This window comes from Xyrauchen texanus, chromosome 15 (assembly GCF_025860055.1).
Source record: "Xyrauchen texanus isolate HMW12.3.18 chromosome 15, RBS_HiC_50CHRs, whole genome shotgun sequence".
Classification (NCBI taxonomy): Eukaryota; Metazoa; Chordata; class Actinopteri; order Cypriniformes; family Catostomidae; genus Xyrauchen; species Xyrauchen texanus.
The window spans coordinates 243,907-271,500 of NC_068290.1; the positions used below are offsets into that span (position 1 = coordinate 243,907).

The 27,594-nt window shown below is 45.0% G+C and overlaps 3 protein-coding genes across 7 annotated transcripts in view; 2 read left to right on the forward strand and 1 right to left on the reverse strand.

The window, feature by feature from the left end:
* The first annotated feature begins 521 nt into the window (after nucleotides 1-521).
* malsu1 (mitochondrial assembly of ribosomal large subunit 1) lies at nucleotides 522-8,850 on the forward strand. The gene is made up of 4 exons (XM_052143834.1): nucleotides 522-1,033; nucleotides 4,045-4,220; nucleotides 7,573-7,654; nucleotides 7,726-8,850. Exons 1-4 carry the CDS (start codon nucleotides 811-813, stop codon nucleotides 7,875-7,877), a joined length of 633 nt encoding a protein of 210 aa, XP_051999794.1. The 5' UTR covers nucleotides 522-810; the 3' UTR covers nucleotides 7,878-8,850.
* Nucleotides 1,043-4,030, reverse strand: LOC127655830 (histidine-rich glycoprotein-like). Of its 3 annotated transcripts, XM_052143830.1 has the most exons (4): nucleotides 3,840-4,030; nucleotides 2,725-3,606; nucleotides 1,360-1,515; nucleotides 1,043-1,315 (listed from the first exon to the last, which is right to left on the reverse strand). In XM_052143830.1, the coding sequence occupies exons 2-4, from the start codon at nucleotides 3,553-3,555 to the stop codon at nucleotides 1,208-1,210; spliced, it is 1,095 nt and encodes a 364-aa protein (XP_051999790.1). In that variant the 5' UTR covers nucleotides 3,556-3,606; nucleotides 3,840-4,030; the 3' UTR covers nucleotides 1,043-1,207. The 3 variants fall into 3 exon arrangements, with proteins under 3 accessions (XP_051999790.1, XP_051999791.1, XP_051999789.1); XM_052143831.1 differs by lacking the exon at nucleotides 1,360-1,515 and having other exon boundaries at nucleotides 1,043-1,343; XM_052143829.1 differs by having other exon boundaries at nucleotides 1,043-1,515.
* Nucleotides 8,851-10,876: 2,026 nt separating the features above from the next.
* LOC127655829 (dual specificity protein kinase CLK2-like) overlaps nucleotides 10,877-27,594 on the forward strand; it is a 25,602-nt gene continuing 8,884 nt past the window's right edge. Inside the window, exons 1-3 of one of the 3 annotated variants that reach the window (XM_052143826.1) lie at nucleotides 10,877-10,974; nucleotides 11,708-11,886; nucleotides 15,285-15,477. In XM_052143826.1, coding sequence (XP_051999786.1) covers nucleotides 11,708-11,886; nucleotides 15,285-15,477 — 372 coding nt within the window. In that variant the 5' untranslated portion in view covers nucleotides 10,877-10,974. Of the gene's footprint in view, nucleotides 10,975-11,707; nucleotides 11,887-15,284; nucleotides 15,478-25,751; nucleotides 26,178-27,594 lie in introns of those variants that run through there. The other 2 variants (XM_052143827.1, XM_052143828.1) reach the window with 2 other exon arrangements.

Genomic DNA, 27,594 nt, shown 5'->3' on the forward strand with positions numbered 1-27,594 from the left:
GGTTTGGTGAGTGTAACGTCTGATAGTGCATTTAATTTACACTGAACTCAGAACTGCCTTTAATAACTTGATAACAAGTCTTGATTTCTAAAAAATATCAGACATACAGTGCTAGTGCACAGAAAATACTTTGCACAATAATTTTATTTAATTCAAAAATCCATTACAAATTATATTGCTAGCATAACCATTTGTAACAAGCTTTAAATTAATTAAAATGTATATATAAAATATATAAATAACTTATTATAATGCAGATGTGACAATACAGACAGCAACAACAACAATAGCCACGACATTAAAATAGATGTGGATGAAGAGTCCTGAGACCGCTGACAGAAAGACCCCTCTCACCATCATTAATCCAGACTGCTTTAATATCAAGCACAGGTGACATTTTCAAATAATATACATACCTAAAGCACCTTAGATAACCTCTGCATGTTTAAAGAGGTCATGACATGCCTTTTTTATTATATTATTTTGTGCTTTGATGTTATATAAAACTTAATTGCATCATTCACAGTGCATCATGGGAATGGGCGGAGCTGCAGAGCTCTTTTGATGGTTTTCTAATCCAGTGCTGAATTTTCATTTTTTGGGTGAACTGTCCCTTTAAGTTATACGTCATGAGTCGTGAAACTCCTCCACAACAGTAGGAGGCGCTCGTGAGCACATATCGACGGGCGTCAAACACGCGCTCCGCATCTGAAGAAGACAGACAATTGGTGCACGCGACGTGTAGTTTGATATCAGAGAAGAAATATCGATCAGTTTATCACTTGAAGGTATTATAATCGATCATACAGGATGATCGCAGCGCGCTGGCTCGTGTCTAACAGGACAATGTTCAGGGCGGGAGTTCGGTGCTGTAATCGAGCTTTACAGAAGAAGGTCATTCATGTTTCAAACGACTGTAATAAAACAAAAACATTCACAATAACAACACAAAACTACACAACAACAGCTGGAAACAGCACAACAGATCATCAGTCCAGTTTAACCGCAGATGAATCTGAACACCATCAAACCAGTGAGTACAAACATTATTTCAACTTTTATTATAATATCATTCTGGATTATTTAGAGGAATCTCACTAAACCACTCAAAGACATTCATGTTTAATTCTCATTAAAGGGAAAATAATTCATGTAAAATATGATCAATCTTATTTTTAGATTTTGGGGTGAATTTACATCTGGACGATCATAATTTCTGTTGTGTGTGTGTGTCGTCTGATGCCTGTGTCGTCTGATGCCTGTGATGTGTGTCGTGTCGTCTGATGCCTGTGATGTGTGTCGTGTCGTCTGATGCCTGTGATGTGTGTCGTGTCGTCTGATGCCTGTGTCGTCTGATGCCTGTGATGTGTGTCGTGTCGTCTGATGCCTGTGTCGTCTGATGCCTGTGATGTGTGTCGTGTCGTCTGATGCCTGTGATGTGTGTCGTGTCGTCTGATGCCTGTGATGTGTGTCGTGTCGTCTGATGCCTGTGATGTGTGTCGTGTCGTCTGATGCCTGTGTCGTCTGATGCCTGTGATGTGTGTCGTGGTCGCCTGATGCCTGTGTCGCCTGATGCCTGTGATGTGTGTCGTGTCGTCTGATGCCTGTGTCGCCTGATGCCTGTGATGTGTGTCGTGGTCGCCTGATGCCTGTGTCGTCTGATGCCTGTGATGTGTGTCGTGGTCGCCTGATGCCTGTGATGTGTGTCGGGTCGCCTGATGCCTGTGTCAGTCTGATGCCTGTGATGTGTGTCGTGGTCGCCTGATGCCTGTGATGTGTGTCGTGTCGTCTGATGCCTGTGTCGCCTGATGCCTGTGATGTGTGTCGTGGTCGCCTGATGCCTGTGTCGCCTGATGCCTGTGATGTGTGTCGTGTGTCGCCTGATGCCTGTGATCGTGTGATGCCTGTGTCGCCTGATGCCTGTGATGTGTGTCGTGGTCGCCTGATGCCTGTGATGTGTGTCGTGTCGCCTGATGCCTGTGATGTGTGTCGTGGTCGCCTGATGCCTGTGTCGCCTGATGCCTGTGATGTGTGTCGTGGTCGCCTGATGCCTGTGATGTGTGTCGGTGTCGCCTGATGCCTGTGATGTGTGTCGTGGTCGCCTGATGCCTGTGTCGCCTGATGCCTGTGATGTGTGTCGTGGTCGCCTGATGCCTGTGTCGCCTGATGCCTGTGATGTGTGTCGTGGTCGCCTGATGCCTGTGATGTGTGTCGTGGTCGCCTGATGCCTGTGATGTGTGTCGTGTGTGCGCCTGATGCCTGTGATGTGTGTCGTGTCGCCTGATGCCTGTGATGTGTGTCGTGTGTCGCCTGATGCCTGTGATGTGTCGCCTGATGCCTGTGATGTGTGTCGTGGTCGCCTGATGCCTGTGATGTGTGTCGGGTCGCCTGATGCCTGTGTCGCCTGATGTGTCGCCTGATGCCTGTGATGTGTGTCGTGGTCGCCTGATGCCTGTGTCGTCTGATGCCTGTGATGTGTGTCGTGGTCGCCTGATGCCTGTGTCGTCTGATGCCTGTGATGTGTGTCGGTCGCCTGATGCCTGTGTCGCCTGATGCCTGTGATGTGTGTTGTGTCGCCTGATGCCTGTGATGTGTGTCGGTCGCCTGATGCCTGTGTCGCCTGATGCCTGTGATGTGTGTCGTGTCGCCTGATGCCTGTGATGTGTGTCGGGTCGCCTGATGCCTGTGATGTGTCGGTCGTCTGATGCCTGTGTCGTCTGATGCCTGTGTCGTCTGATGCCTGTGATGTGTGTCGTGTCGTCTGATGCCTGTGATGTGTGTCGTGTCGTCTGATGCCTGTGTCGTGTCGTCTGACGCCTGTGTCATGTGATGTGTCTGATGCATGCAACGCCTGTGTCGTCTGATGCCTGTGATGTGTGTCGTGTCGTCTGATGCCTGTGTCGTCTGATGCCTGTGTCGTCTGATGCCTGTGATGTGTGTCGTGTCGTCTGATGCCTGTGTCGTCTGATGCCTGTGTCGTCTGATGCCTGTGTCGTCTGATGCCTGTGTCGTATGATGCCTGTGTCGTGTGATGTGTCTGATGCGTGCAACGCCTGTGTCGTCTGACGCCTGTGATGTGTGTCGTGTCGTCTGATGCCTGTGTCGTCTGACGCCTGTGTCGTGTGATGTGTCTGATGCATGCAACGCCTGTGTCGTCTGATGCCTGTGATGTGTGTCGTGTCGTCTGATGCCTGTGTCGTCTGACGCCTGTGTCGTGTGATGTGTCTGATGCATGCAACGCCTGTGTCGTCTGACGCCTGTGATGTGTGTCGTCTCGTCTGACGCCTGTGTCGTGTCATCTGATGCCTGTGATGTGTGTCGTGTCGTCTGATGCCTGTGTCGTCTGATGGCTGTGTCGTATGATGCCTGTGTCGTGTGATGTGTCTGATGCGTGCAACGCCTGTGTCGTCTGACGCCTGTGATGTGTGTCGTGTCGTCTGACGCCCGTGTCGTGTCGTCCGACGCCCGTGTCGTGTCGTCCGACGCCCGTGTCGTGTCGTCTGACGCCCGTGTCGTGTCGTCTGACGCCTGTGTCGTGTGATGTGTCTGATGCATGCAACGCCTGTGTCGTCTGATGCCTGTGATGTGTGTCGTGTCGTCTGATGCCTGTGTCGTCGGTCATCTGATGCCATGTGATGTGTCTGATCGTCGCCTGATGCCTGTGTCGTCTGATGCCTGTGTCGTCTGATGCCTGTGTCGTCTGATGGCTGTGTCGTCTGACGCCTGTGTCGTGTGATGTGTCTGATGCATGCAACGCCTGTGTCGTCTGATGCCTGTGATGTGTCGTCGCTGACGCCTGTGTCGTCTGACGCCTGTGATGTGTCTGATGCGTGCAACGCCTGTGTCGTCTGACGCCTGTGTCATGTGATGTGTCTGATGCGTGCAACGCCTGTGTCGTCTGACGCCTGTGATGTGTGTCGTCTCGTCTGACGCCTGTGTCGTCTCATCTGACGCCTGTGTCGTGTCGCCCGTGTCGTCTGATGCGTGTCGTGTGTTGTGTTGACGGTTGTGTGTCATGTTGACGGTTGTGTGTTGTGTGTTCAGGGTCTGTGGAGGAGTTTGACGTCAGGATGTTGGTGTCAGTACTCCGACAGGAGAACGCTGCAGATATCTGTGTCATCAGAGTCCCTCAAGAGCTGAAATACAGCGATTACATGATCATAGTGAGCGGATCATCTCCTCGACACCTCACCGCCATGGCCGAGTTTGTGCTTAAAGTGGTAATGAAGACACAAACGCACAACACACACTTGACCTTTAACCTCCCGAGTGTGACCGCTGTGTGCTAGAGATGCTCCGATTCATTCATCTTTATTCTCTCATAACTGAATATAAACTTACACTGTCATTGAATTCATTAACAACACTTTAAAACACATTAACAACATTATGAAGCTCCGTGTCAAACTGACCCAATTCAACTTAATGGGACATTGTAGTGTTTCATATAATTGACATAAGTTTCATAGATGACATTAATAAACTCCTTTAGATGATGATTGTATTAATAGTGTTTGTGCTTTAATGAGGGGAGATTGGACATGTGCTGCTATTATTAATGCGTTTAATCAGGAGATATTTAATAAAGACTTTTGAATTAATTAAGGGTTTCCCTTGGATTTGTCGTGTGTGAAACACCTCCGTGAAGTTGCACCCCATATAATTAAATATCACCCAAACTATTCCATTGTGCTGGTTTGGTGTTTGAGATATTAAGGGTTGTTTTTTGGGCGGTGTGACGGTCACACTCGACCTCATCTCACTCAAATCAATCCAGACCGCTGCTGCTCGATTGTGCTGTTGGTAGAATCCAAATAACACAGACAGACAGACACACTCACAGACAGACAGACACACTCACAGACAGACACACACACACTCACAGACAGACACACACACACACTCACAGACAGGCACACACACACTCACAGACACGCAGACACACTCACAGACAGACACACACACTCACAGACAGACACACACACACTCACAGACAGACACACTACAGACAGACACACTCACAGACAGACGCAGACACACTCACAGACAGGCAGACACACTCACAGACAGACACACACACTCACAGACAGGCAGACACACACTCACAGACAGACAGACACACACACTCACAGACAGACAGACTCACAGACAGACAGACACACACACACTCACAGACAGACAGACACACTCACAGACAGGCAGACACACTCACAGACAGGCAGACACACTCACAGACAGACACACACACACTCACAGACAGACAGACACACACTCACAGACAGACAGACACACACTCACAGACAGACACACAGACACTCACTGACAGACACACAGACACTCACAGACAGACAGACACACACTCAGACACTCACAGACAGGCAGACACACACAGACACACTCACAGACAGACAGACAGACACTCACAGACAGACAGACAGACACACACTCACAGACAGACAGACACACACTCACAGACACGCACTCAGACACTCACAGACAGACAGACACACACTCAGACACTCACAGACAGGCAGACACACACACACACACACACACAGACAGACACTCACAGACAGACAGACAGACACACACTCACAGACAGACAGACAGACAGACAGACACTCACAGACAGGCAGACAGACACTCACAGACAGACAGACACTCACAGACAGACAGACAGACACACTCACAGACAGACACTCACAGACAGACAGACAGACACTCACAGACAGACAGACAGACACTCACAGACAGACAGACACACACTCACAGACAGACACACACACTCACAGACAGACAGACAGGCAGACACACTCACAGACAGGCAGACACACTCACAGATAGGCAGACACACACACAGACAGGCAGACACAGACAGACAGACACACACTCACAGACACACACACAGACACACTCACAGACAGACAGACACACACTCACAGACAGACAGACTCACAGACAGACACACACACACTCACAGACAGACACACACACACTCACAGACAGACACACACACACTCACAGACAGACACACACTCACAGACAGACAGACTCACAGACAGACACACACTCACAGACAGACAGACTCACAGACAGACAGACACTCACATACAGACACACTCACAGACAGACAGACACACACTCAGACACTCACAGACAGACAGACACACTCACAGACAGGCAGACACACACTCACAGACAGACACACACACAGACAGACTCACAGACAGACAGACACTCACATACAGACACACTCACAGACAGACAGACAGACAGACAGACAGACACACACTCACAGACAGACAGACTCACAGACAGACAGACACTCACATACAGACACACTCTCAGACAGACAGACACACACTCAGACACTCACAGACAGGCAGACACACACTCACAGACAGGCAGACACACACTCACAGACAGGCAGACACACACTCACAGACAGACAGACAGACTCACAGACAGACAGACAGACTCACAGACAGACAGACAGACTCACACAGACAGACAGACTCACAGACACTCACAGACAGACAGACACACACACAGACAGACAGACACACACACACTCACAGACAGACAGACACACACACACTCACAGACAGACAGACACACACACTCACAGACAGACAGACACACACACACTCACAGACAGACAGACACACACACTCACAGACAGACAGACACACACTCACAGACAGACACACACACTCACACACAGACACACACACACACTCTCTCACACACACACACACACACACAGATGTAACAGTGCTGTATTTGTGAGTGTGGGTAAAGTTACTTTATATTTGACATTCATGATAAGCTCATTAAACTCTCTGTGCAAATTCAAGGCAAAGCGACCTGGACATGCCTGATCAGGGTTTGTTTGTGAGCACAAAGCACATGAGGTGGAGAGTGACATCACCGCTCCCCAAAAACAGCCCTTAATATCTCAAACACCAAACCAGCTCAAACCTTCATGTTTGTGGCACAATCGAATGGAATAATTTGGGGTGTAACGCTGAAGTGCGGGACACAAACTTTTCATATTCGCCGTTCCTCTCCCGCTGAATGAAGTTTGTTGTGGTACATCTCTGTGCCAGTCTTACCCACGGTCCATGATGGCATGACAGTGCTGAAGCCTTAAAGGAGCCGCGCATCTTTAGTCACGAGTGATCGGGTTGAATCAGGATTCAGTCACAACTTTTGCTCTTATGTTGGTGCTGCATCCGTAGAAGCGCTTGTTGTTGTGTCACGTGACTCGGTGCGCCAGAAATTTAACCCTTAAATGACCGTCTAGAGTCTTGTGAACAGAATTCAGTTGCTTTCAATTATTTTCCATTAAGTGTTACGTATAGCGAAGCCAAAACACAACGTGCACGTATGTGGACACGGGTCTCACGAGGTTAAAAGAGGTTTATTAATTATATTAATGTTCCATTTAGCATAATATTGTAATCATAGTGTACCAATATGACGTCCAAGTGCACTTATAAGGGCTCAGACCGTGCTCGTTCTCTAACTTTGGTTGAATAGAAATGAATAATTCACACTTTATATTTGCAGTTTAAGTTCCTGCGGAAGGACGGCGACCCGCACGTGCGTCTGGAGGGACGGGACTGTGACGACTGGAAGTGCATCGACTTCGGTTGGTGGAGTGTTTGTGATCAGAGTCGTGTGCGATTGATCGGGCGTTGATCCTGTTGTTTGTGTTTGCAGGATCAATAGTGGTTCACTTCATGCTGTCCGACACCAGAGACACGTATGAACTGGAGAAGCTGTGGACGCTGCGCTCACATGACGACCAGCTCAGCCGCATCCCACCGGAAACACTTCCGGCAGACTTCATTTACGATATTAAACACAAATGAGAACGTTTACCGGACACTTGATCGGACTGCTCCATCACCTCCATCACCTCAGTTTAATCACAACCTTTGAAAATAAAACTTTTTTGTGAATGTTATAAAAAGTGAAACTGTGTTTGCGACCCTTAATTAAAATATACATTTTAAATATTTGAGCAATTTATTGTGAAACGGCACACTGATAAACACAATGACAACATCTGTGGACAATATGCTAATTTCCAGTTAAAATATCCCATATTTACTGTGTATTATCACATAAATGTGTCTTTCAGAGGCTTTATATGGAGTTATGATGAAAATAAGCTGCATTTAAACTGTTCTGAGACCAGTGCAGACAGACAGCACACTGGAGGTTAAGTCATGCACTAAATAGGGAGCAAGGGAGCATCCTATAGCTCTCCTATAACTGTTCTGAGACCAGTGCAGACAGACAGCACACTGGAGGTTAAGTCATGCACTAAATAGGGAGCAAGGGAGCATCCTATAGCTCTCCTATAACTGTTCTGAGACCAGTGCAGACAGACAGCACACTGGAGGTTAAGTCATGCACTAAATAGGGAGCAAGGGAGCATCCTATAGCTCTCCTATAACTGTTCTGAGACCAGTGCAGACAGACAGCACACTGGAGGTTAAGTCATGCACTAAATAGGGAGCAAGGGAGCATCCTATAGCTCTCCTATAACTGTTCTGAGACCAGTGCAGACAGACAGCACACTGGAGGTTAAGTCATGCACTAAATAGGGAGCAAGGGAGCATGTTTGTATCACTCAACATGTTTGACACACATGGGACGATGATCATCAGTTCATAGATTCAACATTTATAATGGATCATTTTATTTGAACATGATTGACAGTGATTGGATGATGCTGGACGTTACTGTAAATCTGAATTAATTATGCTAATGATGTAATGTCTGTAACATGAATAATCAACACTTCTGCAAACATCATAAACTATTTGATTAAATAATTCTGACTTTATATAGATTGGTATTATTTATATAATTTGGTATTTACATTTTTAGGAAAACTATTTTGTCAAAACAAAATATTTGTTTTGCATGTTTCTTACGGGCTGCTATCATATCTATATGTGAATGGAAACATCAGTCACGCTCGGTTTCAGGAGGATATTAGAGTAAACGGTCAGTTCTGATTTCATGTTAACTTAAATGAAAGTTTTTGATTTTAATGTTGTTTTTTTCTGCTGCAGTAATTTCCAGAAACATCCTGAATGCGGTCTCTTCTCTCCCGCTCTTGGAGGAAGGACAGACATGGAAAGCTGTCTGTCTGTGGCATGATTTATTCTCACTGAAGACAGTTAAAGGGGTTTTACTCTTGTTATACAGTTATAATCATCATGTGCTTTAGTTCAGGTCTGATCAAGTCTCATGGATAACAGGGAAAAACAATGCTAAATAAATACACATTTAACCATATATTCATACATACTGTAGTTCGGATGGCACAATAAATGGGTTTATTTAAATTCACATTTCTTCTGCTGTACAAGCAAACTAGTCAAATTACCCAGACGTCAACAAATCATGTGACATGCACTCGTCCTCAAAAACCACCAGGTCAATAAACTAGCACACAGACCATGTTAAATGTGTGTTCACTAACATGGTAAAACATGACCACAGTGTGTTTTATGTGCTGAATTATTGGCTGCGAGAGAATGAAGTGATTTTTCATGTTTACATGGTTTTCCTCTGAAAATGGAGACTTTCACAAATGCTCTCTTGTACTGATGTTCGGAAACTAAAGGCAGAAGAAACACTTAGAAAACAAACATCTCCATTTTCCAATGGGGATGAATAATTTATCATATTATTGGGATTTTACCAACATTATACATTTCTGTGTTTGATTGTTTAGTTTTGGCACTGTGTTGGGTCACCAGTATTGAGTATTGAGGTGATTTTTGATACACAATATTTAAGTTTGCTTCAGATTGTCATAATGAGTGTGTATTTTACTCTTTATTTTCATTTTGTCTATCAAACTAAAATACAATTAATAACAAGCAATTATTATGTTTTTGTCTACTAATAGTTGGAGAATTTAGTCAAGAAATGAATCTGGGTAACAGAAATCTAACAAGGCCGAATGAGTAACTTCTCATACGTGAGAAATTACAAAATGTTGTTTGATTTTATATGATTTATTTGAAAGAATTTAAAGAATAGTTTCTCCTCTATCCTTGTATTTTTCATCTGGTTGAGGTCGATCAGGGTTTTAAAAAGTAATTAGTAATAAGTCACGGCCCCAAACACATCCTCCACAGTTAATATGTGTCATTAATAAAAATGTTATGTCCTTTCTTATATGCTAAAATGAGAAGTTTTCTGACCCATGACTTATGAAAACAATACATCATTTATATGTTAAAAATATTTAGTTAAATGTTTTCGATTATTTGTCTTGTTTATCTTATTTATGTATACATATTTGATGGTTTATACTTATATTTTAATAATTTTATTCATTTATTTTTTTTCCTTCACCTGTACTTGCATTTATGATTGTATTCTACATGGTTTTATCTTAACATTTATATACAAATCCACAGTTTTACCACCATTTGTGGACTTTTCAGATGGTGTTTTACCCACTATAGGCACAATTTCCGATTTATATCATGTTAAATTGGCAATCTGGAATGATTTCTCCGTGACACCGTCTGACCAGCTTAAGTACGGGACAAATACGCGACTATTTCGTATTTTACGTGACAGGTGGCAACCCTACGACCTCCAATTCAGTACACCTCCTATCAGAAGCTAATTGGCTAACTGTTTAAAGGCTCGGCATAATTTTCTGGAATGTTCCAAGCTGCGTAAAGGCAGTTAACTTAGTGTATGTAAACTTCTGACCCACTGGAATTGTGATATAGTCAATTAAAAATGTGTGTAAAGTTCTGACCAACTGTCATTTCTCGTCCCGTGAACGCGCTTGGGGTCAGGGGTCACGGCGGGAGAAATTACGTGCGCGCGCACGCATAACCGGAAGCTCGATAGTTCGCGGAGCGTGAAACGAACGTCGGGACGGATTTTCTGTGGGATAAACGAACTGGCGTCGCTGCAAAAGCGGTAAATGCTTTAATAATTGTCCTCTTGTTCACGGTGAGGTGTATCTGACGGTGGGTTATCGGTTTGGTCGATGTGCTGAACGCGAGAACTGTAGAACAACAACAACAACAACCGGAGCAGCGCGAGAGGACTGTTATAAACACACTCTTTATTATATGCTGTGCTAGATATATATATATATATATACACACATATCTCAAATGTTATTTTTTAATTACTATGTTTTTAATATTCAGTATCAGCTAAACATAATACAGCGTATAACTCAATGACAGTAAAACTGTGGCATATAATATAAATAATTACTGATTGGTTTATAAGTTTCAGCCCATTGTAACTGATGCTATCACAAGTTATTTTCAGTTTGAGTAAACCTCACTATTGTAGCCAGCTAGATGATGTTCATTTAGTAACATATTTAAATGAGCAGCATTTGCAAACGCAACCAAGTTCAACATGACAGAAAACCAAATGTTTATGTTTGCAAAGCATAAAAACACGAGTAAAATATTATCTAATATCAGATGTAGTGTCAACACACACACACACTGTAATGCAGGAGGATGAATACTAAAAAGAAAACTGCAATAGTGAACAAAACACTAAGAGTGTATAAGATTTAGGAAGGTATTGAAGGATGATGGGTACACATGACTGTATATATTACACACACACACACACACACACAGTTGTGCACATTAGTATTGATGATGTATATGTTTTCAATGTGTAGATGCCTCGCTCTCGGCGATACCCATCATCAGAGCGAAGCCAGAGCCATCGTGTTCGGTACCAAAGCCGCAGACACCGGTGGAGACGACGCAGTCGCTCAACATCATCCAGCAGACAGCGAGACAGAAGCAGGAGTCACAGGGAGAGGAGAGGAGCGGGACGCAGGAGGGATGACAGGAGGTATCAGACATTTATACATGTGCAGAACAGCTCAGGACGGTCAACTCGTCGTCCACCACCTGACTTATCTGTAGCTGTGGTGCTTTAGATCAAATAAGAGTCACTTAAATCATATATCAAATGATAAGCTGGTCATTCAGTACATTCAGGTATTCAGCTGACTTGCTGACATAACGTTGCTGATCCTCGACCCGACCAATTGAAGCACCCCCAGTTTATAACCCTGCCCCCAGAGGCTTGTACAGCGGGCACTATGCATGATGGGTGCTTCACTCGCTTCCCTTCTTACCCTGATGCACACATCGCTTTGGAATAGTGTAAATCTGGACTCATGAGACCACATGACCTTTATCCATCGCTCCACAGCCCAGTCTTTATGCTCCCAAGCAGATTTATTGTCTCTCTTGTGGGCACACAGCTGTTTAGTCCCAATTCTGTAAGTTCCCGTCACATTGTGCACAGCCGTGAGTTCTACTGTTGATGTTTTACGATGTGACTTCACCAAGACCCCATTACTAACGCTAAGCTGACTGTTCACTACTATTCTTCCATCCATCCATCCATCCATCTTCAACTGCTTATCCGAGATCAAGTCACAGGGGCAGCAGCGCCAGCAGGGGACGCCAAACTTCCCTATCCCGAGCCACATTAACCAGCTCTGACTGGGGGACCCCGAGGCGTTCCCAGACCAGTGTGGAGATGTAATCTCTCCACCTAATCCTGGGTCTTCCCCGAGGCCTCCTCCCAGCGGGACGTGCCTGAAACACCATAATTTGTCCCTTCTGAAACACAGGAACATCTGTTCCACGATCATACATGTCCAGAACAAAATATGCAGTCCAGCTAGAAAAGTGTGCTAAACAAATCATGCGTTAGAGCGCCCCCTACAGTTCACATCTGTAAGGGGTATAATGCGTTAGAGCGCCCCCTACAGTTCACATCTGTGAGGGGTATAATGTGTTAGAGCGCCCCCTACAGTTCACATCTGTGAGGGGTATAATGTGTTAGAGCGCCCCCTACAGTTCACATCTGTGAGGGGTATAATGCGTTAGAGCGCCCCCTACAGTTCACATCTGTGAGGGGTATAATGTGTTAGAGCCCCTACAGTTCACATCTGTGAGGGGTATAATGTGTTAGAGCCCCTACAGTTCACATCTGTGAGGGGTATAATGCGTTAGAGCGCCCCTACAGTTCACATCTGTGAGGGGTATAATGTGTTAGAGCCCCCTACAGTTCACATCTGTGAGGGGTAAAATGTGTTAGAGTGCCCCTACAGTTCACATCTGTGAGGGGTATAATGTGTTAGAGCCCCCTACAGTTCACATCTGTGAGGGGTATAATGTGTTAGAGCCCCCTACAGTTCACATCTGTGAGGGGTAAAATGTGTTAGAGTGCCCCTACAGTTCACATCTGTGAGGGGTATAATGTGTTAGAGCCCCCTACAGTTCACATCTGTGAGGGGTATAATGTGTTAGAGCCCCTACAGTTCACATCTGTGAGGGGTAAAATGTGTTAGAGCCCCTACAGTTCACATCTGTGAGGGGTATAATGTGTTAGAGCGCCCCTACAGTTCACATCTGTGAGGGGTATAATGTGTTAGAGCGCCCCTACAGTTCACATCTGTGAGGGGTATAATGTGTTAGAGCCCCCTACAGTTCACATCTGTGAGGGGTAAAATGTGTTAGAGCGCCCCCTACAGTTCACATCTGTGAGGGGTATAATGTGTTAGAGCCCCTACAGTTCACATCTGTGAGGGGTATAATGTGTTAGAGCCCCTACAGTTCACATCTGTGAGGGGTATAATGTGTTAGAGCTCCCCTACAGTTCACATCTGTGAGGGGTAAAATGTGTTAGAGTGCCCCTACAGTTCACATCTGTGAGGGGTATAATGTGTTAGAGCGCCCCTACAGTTCACATCTGTGAGGGGTATAATGCGTTAGAGCGCCCCTACAGTTCACATCTGTGAGGGGTATAATGTGTTAGAGCGCCCCTACAGTTCACATCTGTGAGGGGTATAATGTGTTAGAGCGCCCCTACAGTTCACATCTGTGAGGGGTATAATGCGTTAGAGCCCCCTACAGTTCACATCTGTGAGGGGTAAAATGTGTTAGAGCGCCCCTACAGTTCACATCTGTGAGGGGTATAATGTGTTAGAGCGCCCCTACAGTTCACATCTGTGAGGGGTATAATGCGTTAGAGCGCCCCTACAGTTCACATCTGTGAGGGGTATAATGTGTTAGAGCCCCCTACAGTTCACATCTGTGAGGGGTATAATGTGTTAGAGCCCCTACAGTTCACATCTGTGAGGGGTATAATGTGTTAGAGCCCCCTACAGTTCACATCTGTGAGGGGTATAATGTGTTAGAGCTCCCTACAGTTCACATCTGTGAGGGGTATAATGTGTTAGAGCTCCCTACAGTTCACATCTGTGAGGGGTATAATGTGTTAGAGCCCCTACAGTTCACATCTGTGAGGGGTATAATGTGTTAGAGCCCTCTACAGTTCACATCTGTGAGGGGTATAATGTGTTAGAGCCCCCTACAGTTCACATCTGTGAGGGGTATAATGTGTTAGAGCGCCCCTACAGTTCACATCTGTGAGGGGTATAATGTGTTAGAGCCCCCTACAGTTCACATCTGTGAGGGGTATAATGTGTTAGAGCCCCCTACAGTTCACATCTGTGAGGGGTATAATGTGTTAGAGCCCCTACAGTTCACATCTGTGAGGGGTATAATGTGTTAGAGCGCCCCTACAGTTCACATCTGTGAGGGGTATAATGGGTTAGAGCGCTCCCTACAGTTCACATCTGTGAGGGGTATAATGCGTTAGAGCGCCCCTACAGTTCACATCTGTGAGGGGTATAATGTGTTAGAGCGCCCCTACAGTTCACATCTGTGAGGGGTATAATGCGTTAGAGCCCCTACAGTTCACATCTGTGAGGGGTATAATGTGTTAGAGCCCCTACAGTTCACATCTGTGAGGGGTATAATGCGTTAGAGCCCCTACAGTTCACATCTGTGAGGGGTATAATGTGTTAGAGCCCCCTACAGTTCACATCTGTGAGGGGTATAATGTGTTAGAGCCCCCTACAGTTCACATCTGTGAGGGGTATAATGTGTTAGAGCCCCCTACAGTTCACATCTGTGAGGGGTATAATGTGTTAGAGCGCCCCCTACAGTTCACATCTGTGAGGGGTATAATGTATTAGAGCGCCCCTACAGTTCACATCTGTATATTGTGATGGAATGTGATTGTTTCTAGTGATTTCTGCCATCTAGTGGAAATGTTTGGCAATTAGTCCGCAGTATGTGTGAATGTGAGCTTATAAACTTGAGTGTGAACAACAGTGTTCATGTATTGTTAATTCTTGTAATATTTCTGTATGTTTTAATGACCAGCAGACGTCACTGTCGTGATGAGCGGGAAGAGTTTGAGGATCATGAAAGAGATTCCTCCATTACGGAGAGATTCCTCAGACACACAGACTTCACCTGTCGTTCCCATCAGTACCATCCGGAGCGCAGGAGCAGCCGACACAGACGCCGGAGATCGAGATCGCGTTCCTACAGTCAGAGCCGGTCCTTCTCGTCTGTGAGTACAGTTTCACACATTCACTAACCATTTCAAATCAACATGTACTCTTTCCTAACACATACTTCTGGTTTTATTTGGCGTGATTAATCCGGGCACGTTATTCCAAAGAAAAAGATGATTGTCTTCATCTTTCATGAAAATGTAATATCTCGCTGCACCTCTGAAACGACCATTTTTGGCTTTCGACACACAGACATCATCAAACAGTATTAATGAGGCTTAGAAATACACAAACACACACAGAGGCAAACACATTTCTCACTCTGTGTGTTTGTGTGTATTGGGGTTTGTGTGTGTATTGGGGTTTGTGTGTGTTTGTGTGTATTGGGGTTTGTGTGTGTATTGGGGTTTGTGTGTGTTTGTGTGTATTGGGGTTTGGGTGTGTTTGTGTGTATTGGGGTTTGGGTGTGTTTGTGTGTATTGGGGTTTGGGTGTGTATTGGGGTTTGTGTGTGTATTGGGGTTTGTGTGTGTTTGTGTGTATTGGGGTTTGTGTGTGTATTGGGGTTTGTGTGTGTTTGTGTGTATTGGGGTTTGTGTGTGTTTGTGTGTATTGGGGTTTGTGTGTGTTTGTGTGTATTGGGGTTTGGGTGTGTTTGTGTGTATTGGGGTTTGTGTGTGTATTGGGGTTTGGTTGTGTTTGTGTGTATTGGGGTTTGGGTGTGTATTGGGGTTTGTGTGTGTTTGTGTGTATTGGGGTTTGTGTGTGTTTGTGTGTATTGGGGTTTGGGTGTGTTTGTGTGTATTGGGGTTTGTGTGTGTATTGGGGTTTGGTTGTGTTTGTGTGTGTTTGTGTGTATTGGGGTTTGGGTGTGTTTGTGTGTGTTTGTGTGTATTGGGGTTTGGGTGTGTTTGTGTGTGTTTGTGTGTGTTTGTGTGTATTGGGGTTTGGGTGTGGGTGTGTTTGTGTGTATTGGGGTTTGGGTGTGTGTGTGTTTGTGTGTATTGGGGTTTGGGTGTGTTTGTGTGTGTTTGTGTGTATTGGGGTTTGGGTGTGTTTGTGTGTGTTTGTGTGTATTGGGGTTTGGGTGTGTTTGTGTGTGTTTGTGTGTATTGGGGTTTGGGTGTGTTTGTGTGTATTGGGGTTTGGGTGTGTGTGTGTTTGTGTGTATTGGGGTTTGGGTGTGTTTGTGTGTATTGGGGTTTGGGTGTGTTTGTGTGTATTGGGGTTTGTGTGTGTATTGGGGTTTGGTTGTGTTTGTGTGTATTGGGGTTTGGGTGTGTTTGTGTGTATTGGGGTTTGTGTGTGTATTGGGGTTTGGGTGTGTTTGTGTGTATTGGGGTTTGTGTGTGTATTGGGGTTTGTGTGTGTTTGTGTGTATTGGGGTTTGTGTGTGTTTGTGTGTATTGGGGTTTGGGTGTGTTTGTGTGTATTGGGGTTTGTGTGTGTATTGGGGTTTGGTTGTGTTTGTGTGTGTTTGTGTGTATTGGGGTTTGGGTGTGTTTGTGTGTGTTTGTGTGTATTGGGGTTTGGGTGTGTTTGTGTGTGTTTGTGTGTATTGGGGTTTGGGTGTGGTGTGTTTGTGTGTATTGGGGTTTGGGTGTGTGTGTGTTTGTGTGTATTGGGGTTTGGGTGTGTTTGTGTGTGTTTGTGTGTATTGGGGTTTGGGTGTGTTTGTGTGTGTTTGTGTGTATTGGGGTTTGGGTGTGTTTGTGTGTGTATTGGGGTTTGGGTGTGTTTGTGTGTATTGGGGTTTGGGTGTGTTTGTGTGTATTGGGGTTTGGGTGTGTTTGTGTGTATTGGGGTTTGGGTGTGTTTGTGTGTATTGGGGTTTGGGTGTGTGTGTGTTTGTGTGTATTGGGGTTTGGGTGTGTTTGTGTGTATTGGGGTTTGGGTGTGTTTGTGTGTGTTTGTGTGTATTGGGGTTTGTGTGTGTTTGTGTGTATTGGGGTTTGGTGTGTGTTTGTGTGTATTGGGGTTTGGGTGTGTTTGTGTGTGTTTGTGTGTATTGGGGTTTGGGTGTGTGTGTGTTTGTGTGTATTGGGGTTTGGGTGTGTTTGTGTGTATTGGGGTTTGGGTGTGTTTGTGTGTGTTTGTGTGTATTGGGGTTTGGGTGTGTGTGTGTTTGTGTGTATTGGGGTTTGGGTGTGTGTGTGTTTGTGTGTATTGGGGTTTGGGTGTGTTTGTGTGTATTGGGGTTTGGGTGTGTTTGTGTGTGTTGTGTGTGTATTGGGGTTTGGTGTGTGTTTGTGTGTATTGGGGTTTGGGTGTGTTTGTGTGTATTGGGGTTTGGGTGTGTTTGTGTGTGTTTGTGTGTGTTTGGTGTGTTTGGTGTGTGTTTGTGTGTATTGGGGTTTGGGTGTGTTTGTGTGTGTTTGTGTGTATTGGGGTTTGGTGTGTGTTTGTGTGTATTGGGGTTTGGGTGTGTTTGTGTGTGTGTTTGTGTGTATTGGGGTTTGGGTGTGTTTGTGTGTATTGGGGTTTGGGTGTGTTTGTGTGTGTTTGTGTGTGTTTGTGTGTATTGGGGTTTGTGTGTGTTTGTGTGTATTGGGGTTTGGGTGTGTTTGTGTGTATTGGGGTTTGGGTGTGTTTGTGTGTGTTTGTGTGTATTGGGGTTTGGGTGTGTTTGTGTGTATTGGGGTTTGGGTGTGTTTGTGTGTGTTTGTGTGTGTTTGTGTGTATTGGGGTTTGGGTGTGTTTGTGTGTATTGGGGTTTGGGTGTGTTTGTGTGTGTTTGTGTGTGTTTGTGTGTATTGGGGTTTGTGTGTGTTTGTGTGTATTGGGGTTTGGTGTGTTTGTGTGTATTGTGTGTGTTTGTGTGTATTGGGGTTTGTGTGTGTTTGTGTGTATTGGGGTTTGGGTGTGTTTGTGTGTATTGGGGTTTGTGTGTGTTTGGGTGTGTTTGTGTGTATTGGGGTTTGGGTGTGTTTGTGTGTATTGGGGTTTGGGTGTGTTTGTGTGTATTGGGGTTTGGTGTGTGTGTGTGTGTGTATTGGGGTTTGGGTGTGTTTGTGTGTATTGGGGTTTGGGTGTGTTTGTGTGTGTTTGTGTGTATTGGGGTTTGGGTGTGTTGTGTGTGTTTGTGTGTATTGGGGTTTGGGTGTGTTTGTGTGTATTGGGGTTTGGGTGTGTTTGTGTGTGTATTGGGGTTTGGGTGTGTTTGTGTGTGTTTGTGTGTATTGGGGTTTGGGTGTGTTTGTGTGTGTTTGTGTGTATTGGGGTTTGGGTGTGTTTGTGTGTGTTTGTGTGTATTGGGGTTTGGGTGTGTTTGTGTGTATTGGGGTTTGGTGTGTTTGTGTGTGTTTGTGTGTATTGGGGTTTGGGTGTGTTTGTGTGTATTGGGGTTTGGGTGTGTTTGTGTGTGTTTGTGTGTATTGGGGTTTGGGTGTGTTTGTGTGTGTTTGTGTGTATTGGGGTTTGGGTGTGTTTGTGTGTATTGGGGTTTGGGTGTGTGTGTGTTTGTGTGTATTGGGGTTTGGGTGTGTTTGTGTGTGTTTGTGTGTATTGGGGTTTGGGTGTGTTTGTGTGTGTTTGTGTGTATTGGGGTTTGTGTGTGTGTGTGTTTGTGTGTATTGGGGTTTGGGTGTGTTTGTGTGTGTTTGTGTGTATTGGGGTTTGGGTGTGTTTGTGTGTGTTTGTGTGTATTGGGGTTTGGGTGTGTTTGTGTGTATTGGGGTTTGGGTGTGTTTGTGTGTGTTTGTGTGTATTGGGGTTTGTGTGTGTTTGTGTGTATTGGGGTTTGGGTGTGTTTGTGTGTGTTTGTGTGTGTTTGGTGTGTTTGTGTGTGTTTGTGTGTATTGGGGTTTGGGTGTGTTTGTGTGTATTGGGGTTTGGGTGTGTGTGTGTTTGTGTGTATTGGGGTTTGGGTGTGTTTGTGTGTATTGGGGTTTGGGTGTGTTTGTGTGTGTATTGGGGTTTGGGTGTGTTTGTGTGTGTTTGTGTGTATTGGGGTTTGGGTGTGTTTGTGTGTGTTTGTGTGTATTGGGGTTTGGGTGTGTGTGTGTTTGTGTGTATTGGGGTTTGGGTGTGTGTGTGTTTGTGTGTATTGGGGTTTGGGTGTGTGTTGTGTGTGTATTGGGGTTTGGGTGTGTTTGTGTGTGTTGGGGTTTGGGTGTGTGTGTGTTTGTGTGTATTGGGGTTTGGGTGTGTTTGTGTGTGTTTGTGTGTATTGGGGTTTGGGTGTGTTTGTGTGTATTGGGGTTTGGGTGTGTTTGTGTGTGTTTGTGTGTATTGGGGTTTGGGTGTGTTTGTGTGTATTGGGGTTTGGGTGTGTTTGTGTGTATTGGGGTTTGGTGTGTGTTTGTGTGTATTGGGGTTTGGGTGTGTGTGTGTTTGTGTGTATTGGGGTTTGTGTGTGTTTGTGTGTATTGGGGTTTGGGTGTGTTTGTGTGTGTATTGGGGTTTGGGTGTGTTTGTGTGTGTGTGTGTATTGGGGTTTGGGTGTGTTTGTGTGTGTTTGTGTGTATTGGGGTTTGGGTGTGTTTGTGTGTGTTTGTGTGTATTGGGGTTTGGGTGTGTTTGTGTGTGTTTGTGTGTATTGGGGTTTGGGTGTGTTTGTGTGTATTGGGGTTTGGTGTGTGTTTGTGTGTATTGGGGTTTGGGTGTGTTTGTGTGTGTTGTGTGTATTGGGGTTTGTGTGTGTTTGTGTGTATTGGGGTTTGGGTGTGTTTGTGTGTATTGGGGTTTGGGTGTGTTTGTGTGTATTGGGGTTTGGGTGTGTTTGTGTGTATTGGGGTTTGGGTGTGTTTGTGTGTGTTTGTGTGTATTGGGGTTTGGGTGTGTTTGTGTGTGTTTGTGTGTATTGGGGTTTGTGTGTGTTTGTGTGTATTGGGGTTTGTGGTGTGTTTGTGTGTATTGGGGTTTGGGTGTGTTTGTGTGTGTTTGTGTGTATTGGGGTTTGGGTGTGTTTGTGTGTATTGGGGTTTGGGTGTGTTTGTGTGTGTTTGTGTGTATTGGGGTTTGGTTGTGTTTGTGTGTGTTTGTGTGTATTGGGGTTTGGGTGTGTTTGTGTGTGTTTGGTGTGTTTGTGGTGTGTATTGGGTTGTGTGTTTGTGTGTATTGGGGTTTGGGTGTGTGTTGTGTGTGTATTGGGGTTTGGGTGTGTTTGTGTGTATTGGGGTGTGTGTGTGTTTGTGTGTATTGGGGTTTGTGTGTGTTTGTGTGTATTGGGGTTTGGGTGTGTTTGTGTGTGTTTGTGTGTATTGGGGTTTGGGTGTGTTTGTGTGTGTTTGTGTGTATTGGGGTTTGGTGTGTTTGTGTGTGTTTGTGTGTATTGGGGTTTGGGTGTGTTTGTGTGTGTTTGTGTGTATTGGGGTTTGGGTGTGTTTGTGTGTGTTTGTGTGTATTGGGGTTTGGGTGTGTTTGTGTGTATTGGGGTTTGGGTGTGTTTGTGTGTGTTTGTGTGTATTGGGGTTTGGGTGTGTTTGTGTGTATTGGGGTTTGGGTGTGTTTGTGTGTGTTTGTGTGTATTGGGGTTTGGGTGTGTTTGTGTGTGTTTGTGTGTATTGGGGTTTGGGTGTGTTTGTGTGTGTTTGTGTGTATTGGGGTTTGTGTGTGTTTGTGTGTATTGGGGTTTGGTGTGTGTTTGTGTGTATTGGGGTTTGTGTGTGTTTGTGTGTATTGGGGTTTGGGTGTGTTTGTGTGTATTGGGGTTTGGGTGTGTTTGTGTGTGTTTGTGTGTATTGGGGTTTGGGTGTGTTTGTGTGTGTATTGGGGTTTGGTGTGTTTGTGTGTGTTTGTGTGTATTGGGGTTTGTGTGTGTTTGTGTGTATTGGGGTTTGGGTGTGTTTGTGTGTATTGGGGTTTGGTTGTGTTTGTGTGTGTTTGTGTGTATTGGGGTTTGTGTGTGTTTGTGTGTATTGGGGTTTGGGTGTGTTTGTGTGTATTGGGGTTTGGTGTGTGTTTGTGTGTATTGGGGTTTGGGTGTGTTTGTGTGTGTTTGTGTGTATTGGGGTTTGGTGTGTGTTTGTGTGTATTGGGGTTTGGGTGTGTTTGTGTGTGTGTGGTGGTGTGTGTGTGTTTGTGTGTATTGGGGTTTGTGTGTGTTTGTGTGTATTGGGGTTTGGGTGTGTTTGTGTGTATTGGGGTTTGGGTGTGTTTGTGTGTATTGGGGTTTGGGTGTGTTTGTGTGTGTTTGTGTGTATTGGGGTTTGTGTGTGTGTGTGTTTGTGTGTATTGGGGTTTGGGTGTGTTTGTGTGTGTTTGTGTGTATTGGGGTTTGGGTGTGTTTGTGTGTGTTTGTGTGTATTGGGGTTTGGGTGTGTTTGTGTGTGTTTGTGTGTATTGGGGTTTGGGTGTGTTTGTGTGTGTTTGTGTGTATTGGGGTTTGGGTGTGTGTGTGTGTGTGTATTGGGGTTTGGGTGTTTGTGTGTGTTTGTGTGTATTGGGGTTTGGTGTGTTTGTGTGTGTTTGTGTGTATTGGGGTTTGGGTGTGTTTGTGTGTATTGGGGTTTGGGTGTGTTTGTGTGTGTTTGTGTGTATTGGGGTTTGGGTGTGTTTGTGTGTATTGGGGTTTGGGTGTGTTTGTGTGTGTTTGTGTGTATTGGGGTTTGGGTGTGTTTGTGTGTGTTTGTGTGTATTGGGGTTTGGGTGTGTTTGTGTGTGTTTGTGTGTATTGGGGTTTGGGTGTGTTTGTGTGTATTGGGGTTTGGGTGTGTGTTTGTGTGTATTGGGGTTTGGGTGTGTTTGTGTGTGTTTGTGTGTATTGGGGTTTGTGTGTGTTTGTGTGTATTGGGGTTTGGGTGTGTGTGTGTTTGTGTGTATTGGGGTTTGGGTGTGTTTGTGTGTATTGGGGTTTGGGTGTGTGTGTGTTTGTGTGTATTGGGGTTTGGGTGTGTTTGTGTGTGTTTGTGTGTATTGGGGTTTGTGTGTGTTTGTGTGTGTTTGGGTGTGTTTGTGTGTATTGGGGTTTGGTGTGTTTGTGTGTGTTTGTGTGTATTGGGGTTTGGGTGTGTTTGTGTGTATTGGGGTTTGTGTGTGTTGTGTGTATTGGGGTTTGGGTGTGTTTGTGTGTGTTTGTGTGTATTGGGGTTTGGGTGTGTTTGTGTGTATTGGGGTTTGGGTGTGTTGTGTGTGTTTGTGTGTATTGGGGTTTGGGTGTGTGTGTGTGTGTATTGGGGTTTGGGTGTGTTTGTGTGTGTATTGGGGTTTGGGTGTGTTTGTGTGTGTTTGTGTGTATTGGGGTTTGGGTGTGTTTGTGTGTATTGGGGTTTGGGTGTGTTTGTGTGTATTGGGGTTTGGGTGTGTTTGTGTGTGTTTGTGTGTGTTTGTGTGTATTGGGGTTTGGGTGTGTTTGTGTGTGTTTGTGTGTATTGGGGTTTGGGTGTGTTTGTGTGTATTGGGGTTTGGGTGTGTTTGTGTGTGTTTGTGTGTATTGGGGTTTGGGTGTGTTTGTGTGTATTGGGGTTTGGTGTGTTTGTGTGTGTTTGTGTGTATTGGGGTTTGGGTGTGTTTGTGTGTGTTTGTGTGTATTGGGGTTTGTGTGTGTGTGTGTTTGTGTGTATTGGGGTTTGGGTGTGTTTGTGTGTATTGGGGTTTGGGTGTGTTTGTGTGTATTGGGGTTTGGGTGTGTTTGTGTGTGTTTGTGTGTATTGGGGTTTGGTTGTGTTTGTGTGTGTTTGTGTGTATTGGGGTTTGGTTGTGTGTGTGTTTGTGTGTATTGGGGTTTGGGTGTGTTTGTGTGTATTGGGGTTTGGGTGTGTTTGTGTGTATTGGGGTTTGGGTGTGTTTGTGTGTGTTTGTGTGTATTGGGGTTTGGGTGTGTTTGTGTGTGTTTGTGTGTATTGGGGTTTGGGTGTGTTTGTGTGTGTTTGTGTGTATTGGGGTTTGGGTGTGTTTGTGTGTGTTTGTGTGTATTGGGGTTTGGGTGTGTTTGTGTGTGTGTTGTGTGTATTGGGGTTTAGGTGTGTGTTGTGTGTGTATTGGGGTTTGGTGTGTGTTTGTGTGTATTGGGGTTTGGTGTGTGTTTGTGTGTGTATTGGGGTTTGGTTGTGTGTGTTTGTGTGTATTGGGGTTTGGGTGTGTTTGTGTGTGTTTGTGTGTATTGGGGTTTGGTGTGTTTGTGTGTGTTTGTGTGTATTGGGGTTTGGTGTGTGTTGTGTGTGTATTGGGGTTTGGGTGTGTTTGTGTGTGTTTGTGTGTATTGGGGTTTGGGTGTGTTTGTGTGTGTTTGTGTGTATTGGGGTTTGGGTGTGTTTGTGTGTATTGGGGTTTGGTGTGTGTTTGTGTGTGTTTGTGTGTATTGGGGTTTGTGTGTGTTTGTGTGTATTGGGGTTTGGTGTGTGTTTGTGTGTATTGGGGTTTGTGTGTGTGTTTGTGTGTATTGGGGTTTGGTGTGTGTTTGTGTGTATTGGGGTTTGGGTGTGTTTGTGTGTGTATTGGGGTTTGGTGTGTGTTTGTGTGTATTGGGGTTTGGGTGTGTTTGTGTGTGTTTGTGTGTATTGGGGTTTGGGTGTGTGTGTTTGTGTGTATTGGGGTTTGGGTGTGTTTGTGTGTATTGGGGTTTGGGTGTGTTTGTGTGTGTTTGTGTGTATTGGGGTTTGGGTGTGTTTGTGTGTATTGGGGTTTGGGTGTGTTGTGTGTGTTGTGTGTATTGGGGTTTGGGTGTGTTTGTGTGTGTTTGTGTGTATTGGGGTTTGGGTGTGTTTGTGTGTATTGGTGTTTGGGTATTGTGTGTGTATTGGGGTTTGTGTGTGTTTGTGTGTATTGGGGTTTGGGTGTGTTTGTGTGTGTTTGTGTGTATTGGGGTTTGGGTGTGTTTGTGTGTGTTTGTGTGTATTGGGGTTTGGGTGTGTTTGTGTGTATTGGGGTTTGTGTGTGTTTGTGTGTATTGGGGTTTGTGTGTGTTTGTGTGTATTGGGGTTTGTGTGTGTTTGTGTGTATTGGGGTTTGGGTGTGTTTGTGTGTGTTTGTGTGTATTGGGGTTTGGGTGTGTTTGTGTGTATTGGGGTTTGGGTGTGTTTGTGTGTATTGGGGTTTGGGTGTGTTTGTGTGTGTTTGTGTGTATTGGGGTTTGGGTGTGTTTGTGTGTGTTTGTGTGTATTGGGGTTTGGGTGTGTTTGTGTGTATTAGGGTTTGGTGTGTTTGTGTGTGTTTGTGTGTATTGGGGTTTGGGTGTGTTTGTGTGTATTGGGGTTTGGTTGTGTTTGTGTGTGTTTGTGTGTATTGGGGTTTGGGTGTGTTTGTGTGTGTTTGTGTGTATTGGGGTTTGGGTGTGTTTGTGTGTGTTTGTGTGTATTGGGGTTTGTGTGTGTTTGTGTGTATTGGGGTTTGGGTGTGTTTGTGTGTATTGGGGTTTGTGTGTGTTTGTGTGTATTGGGGTTTGTGTGTGTTTGTGTGTATTGGGGTTTGGTTGTGTTTGTGTGTGTTTGTGTGTATTGGGGTTTGTGTGTGTTTGTGTGTATTGGGGTGTGTGTGTGTTTGTGTGTATTGGGGTTTGGGTGTGTTTGTGTGTATTGGGGTTTGGGTGTGTTTGTGTGTGTTTGTGTGTATTGGGGTTTGTGTGTGTTTGTGTGTATTGGGGTTTGGGTGTGTTTGTGTGTATTGGGGTTTGGGTGTGTTTGTGTGTGTTTGTGTGTATTGGGGTTTGGGTGTGTTTGTGTGTGTTTGTGTGTATTGGGGTTTGGGTTGTGTTTGTGTGTATTGGGGTTTGGGTGTGTTTGTGTGTGTTTGTGTGTATTGGGGTTTGGGTGTGTGTGTGTTGTGTGTGTGGGTTTGGGTTTGTGTGTGTTTGTGTGTATTGGGGTTTGGGTGTGTTTGTGTGTGTTTGTGTGTATTGGGGTTTGGGTGTGTTTGTGTGTATTGGGGTTTGGGTGTGTTTGTGTGTGTTTGTGTGTATTGGGGTTTGGGTGTGTTTGTGTGTGTTTGTGTGTATTGGGGTTTGGGTGTGTTTGTGTGTGTTTGTGTGTATTGGGGTTTGGGTGTGTTTGTGTGTGTTTGTGTGTATTGGGGTTTGGGTGTGTTTGTGTGTATTGGGGTTTGTGTGTGTTTGTGTGTATTGGGGTTTGGGTGTGTTTGTGTGTGTTTGTGTGTATTGGGGTTTGGGTGTGTTTGTGTGTATTGGGGTTTGGTGTGTTGTGTGTGTTTGTGTGTTAGGTTTGGGTGTGTTTGTGTGTATTGGGGTTTGTGTGTGTGTTTGTGTGTGTGTATTGGGGTTTGGGTGTGTTTGTGTGTATTGGGTTTGGGTGTGTTTGTGTGTGTTTGTGTGTATTGGGTTTGGGTGTGTTTGTGTGTGTGTGTATTGGGGTTTGGGTGTGTTTGTGTGTATTTGGGTTTGGGTGTGTTTGTGTGTTTGTGTGTATTGGGGTTTGGGTGTGTTTGTGTGTATTGGGGTTTGGGTGTGTTTGTGTGTGTTTGTGTGTATTGGGGTTTGGGTGTGTTTGTGTGTATTGGGGTTTGGGTGTGTTTGTGTGTATTGGGGTTTGGGTGTGTATTGGGGTTTGTGTGTGTGTGTGTGTGTGTGTGTTAGAGAGTGTGTGTGTGTGTAATGAGATCCCTCGTCTTGGCGCTTCAAACTTTTAGATTGGTGTCTCAGGATTTTCCCTGGGGGCCGCGAGGAGCGTTTAAAATTAGCCACACACACACCTTGAAAAACATTCTCTCTTTCACTCTCTCTCTCTCTCTCTCTCTCTCTTCTTTCAGCGTTTCTTGTGTTCTTACACTGTCTCTGGTGTACATGTGTGTGTTTTACCGTGGTAATTATGGGTAAGACAGAGTTTCATTCTGTGTTTAAGAACATCCTGGACTGTCTCTGCCTGTGTGTGAGTACACTTCACTCTGTGTGTGTGTGTGTGTGTGTGTGTGTGTGTGTGTGTGTGTGTTTACCGAGTTATACTTTGTCCTCGGTCTGTAGTGAGCTACATCTGATACTTCCATTAAAAGTACAAATAATTTAAACATAAAGCAAATGCTTTTATTAGGGTTTGGGTTAGTCTGTTGTGCTTCTGGTATGTTCTCATTTAAAGAGCTTGATAACGAGTGTTTGTGTTGGTGTGTGTTCACTATTTGACCTCATTTCGGAGTGTCTACAGGGGTCATGGTCAGTCATTCTCTCTGTCCTCAACAATCTGAGGCATTCAAATTAAAGCAATAATGACAGCCTAATGTCCAACATCTCTGTGCTGTTGATATATCACTGACAAGCATTTCAGATCATCCTTCGGTTTGTGATTGTGTTTACAGTAATGCTCTCAGTCTGGGCCATTCCATGTCATCATAGGTCTGAGCTCAGAAGGTTTGATTTGAGCAATCTTCAAGCCAACATATTAAATGGCATGGATGAATATTTACTGAGTAATCCACTATTTTGTTGAGGTGGCTCAAAAACACTCGGCCACGCCCCCATCGCCCGACTCCGGCCGGGGACCATCCAGCCTGGTACTTACCCGCCTGCCCGCGCGCGTTGGCATCCTTCATGCGGTGGAACCACTGGAGCGGGGCATGGTCCGAACAGAGGGTGAAAGCACGCCCCAACAGATAGGACCGCCCACTTGATGGCCAAACACTCCTTCTCAATGGTGCGCTACTTAGTCACTAATGTACAGCACAGGAAGCTCCTCCCCCTCCACCTTCTTGGACAGTGCCGCTCCTGTCTGATGCGTCCGCCAGATAAAAGGACGAGTTGCACCACACAGTGTAGTCTTCACTTGAGTGATCTCAATGTGGTCCATGTGCATATAGTTGAATTTGACCCATTTTCAGTGGTCGAAATCCAAATGTGGGTCACTTTGAATATCTGAAGAACAAATAACGCTGAAACTAGACCATATTATTAAACTTGACCATTTTAGCGCTCGGATGTTGTTGCTCTATGCAGTTGTTTTGATGGCGGGAAACGAGATACTGTTCTAGTTGCAACATTATTTATACTTCAGTCATTCCTCTTTAAAAGATCAAAAGTATCAACTGAATGCAGAGTGACACATTTGGTTTTTGACCACTGAAAATGTGTCAAATGTACACGTGGAGCCACATCGAGAGCCAAATATCTCTGGGGGTGAAACATTTAGGGCCTTATCAATGAAGATGCTAAAAGAGATGTTTGTTCTGAACCAGAGTCTAAAAGGATATTAAGATATGTTTAATACTTCATGAGTTACAGGAATGCAAACTTGGGAAAAAGAACACAAAAAGTGTGTTTTCTCCATGTTTGAATGGTCACCATTGGTGTATAAAGCA

Bases quoted from the DNA above. Each gene is read 5' to 3' on its own strand.
- malsu1 (XM_052143834.1), top strand. From the start codon at position 811: ATGATCGCAGCGCGCTGGCTCGTGTCTAACAGGACAATGTTCAGGGCG. The intron at 1,034-4,044 runs GTGAGTACAAAC...TTGTGTGTTCAG, and splicing joins ATCTGAACACCATCAAACCA to GGTCTGTGGAGGAGTTTGAC. The intron at 7,655-7,725 runs GTTGGTGGAGTG...TTGTGTTTGCAG, and splicing joins CTGGAAGTGCATCGACTTCG to GATCAATAGTGGTTCACTTC.
- LOC127655830 (XM_052143829.1), bottom strand. From the start codon at position 3,555: ATGCATCAGACACATCACACGACACAGGCGTCAGACGACACGACACGG. The intron at 1,516-2,724 runs GCATCAGACGAC...CAGACGACACAG, and splicing joins ACAGGCATCAGACGACACAG to GCATCAGACGACACGACACA.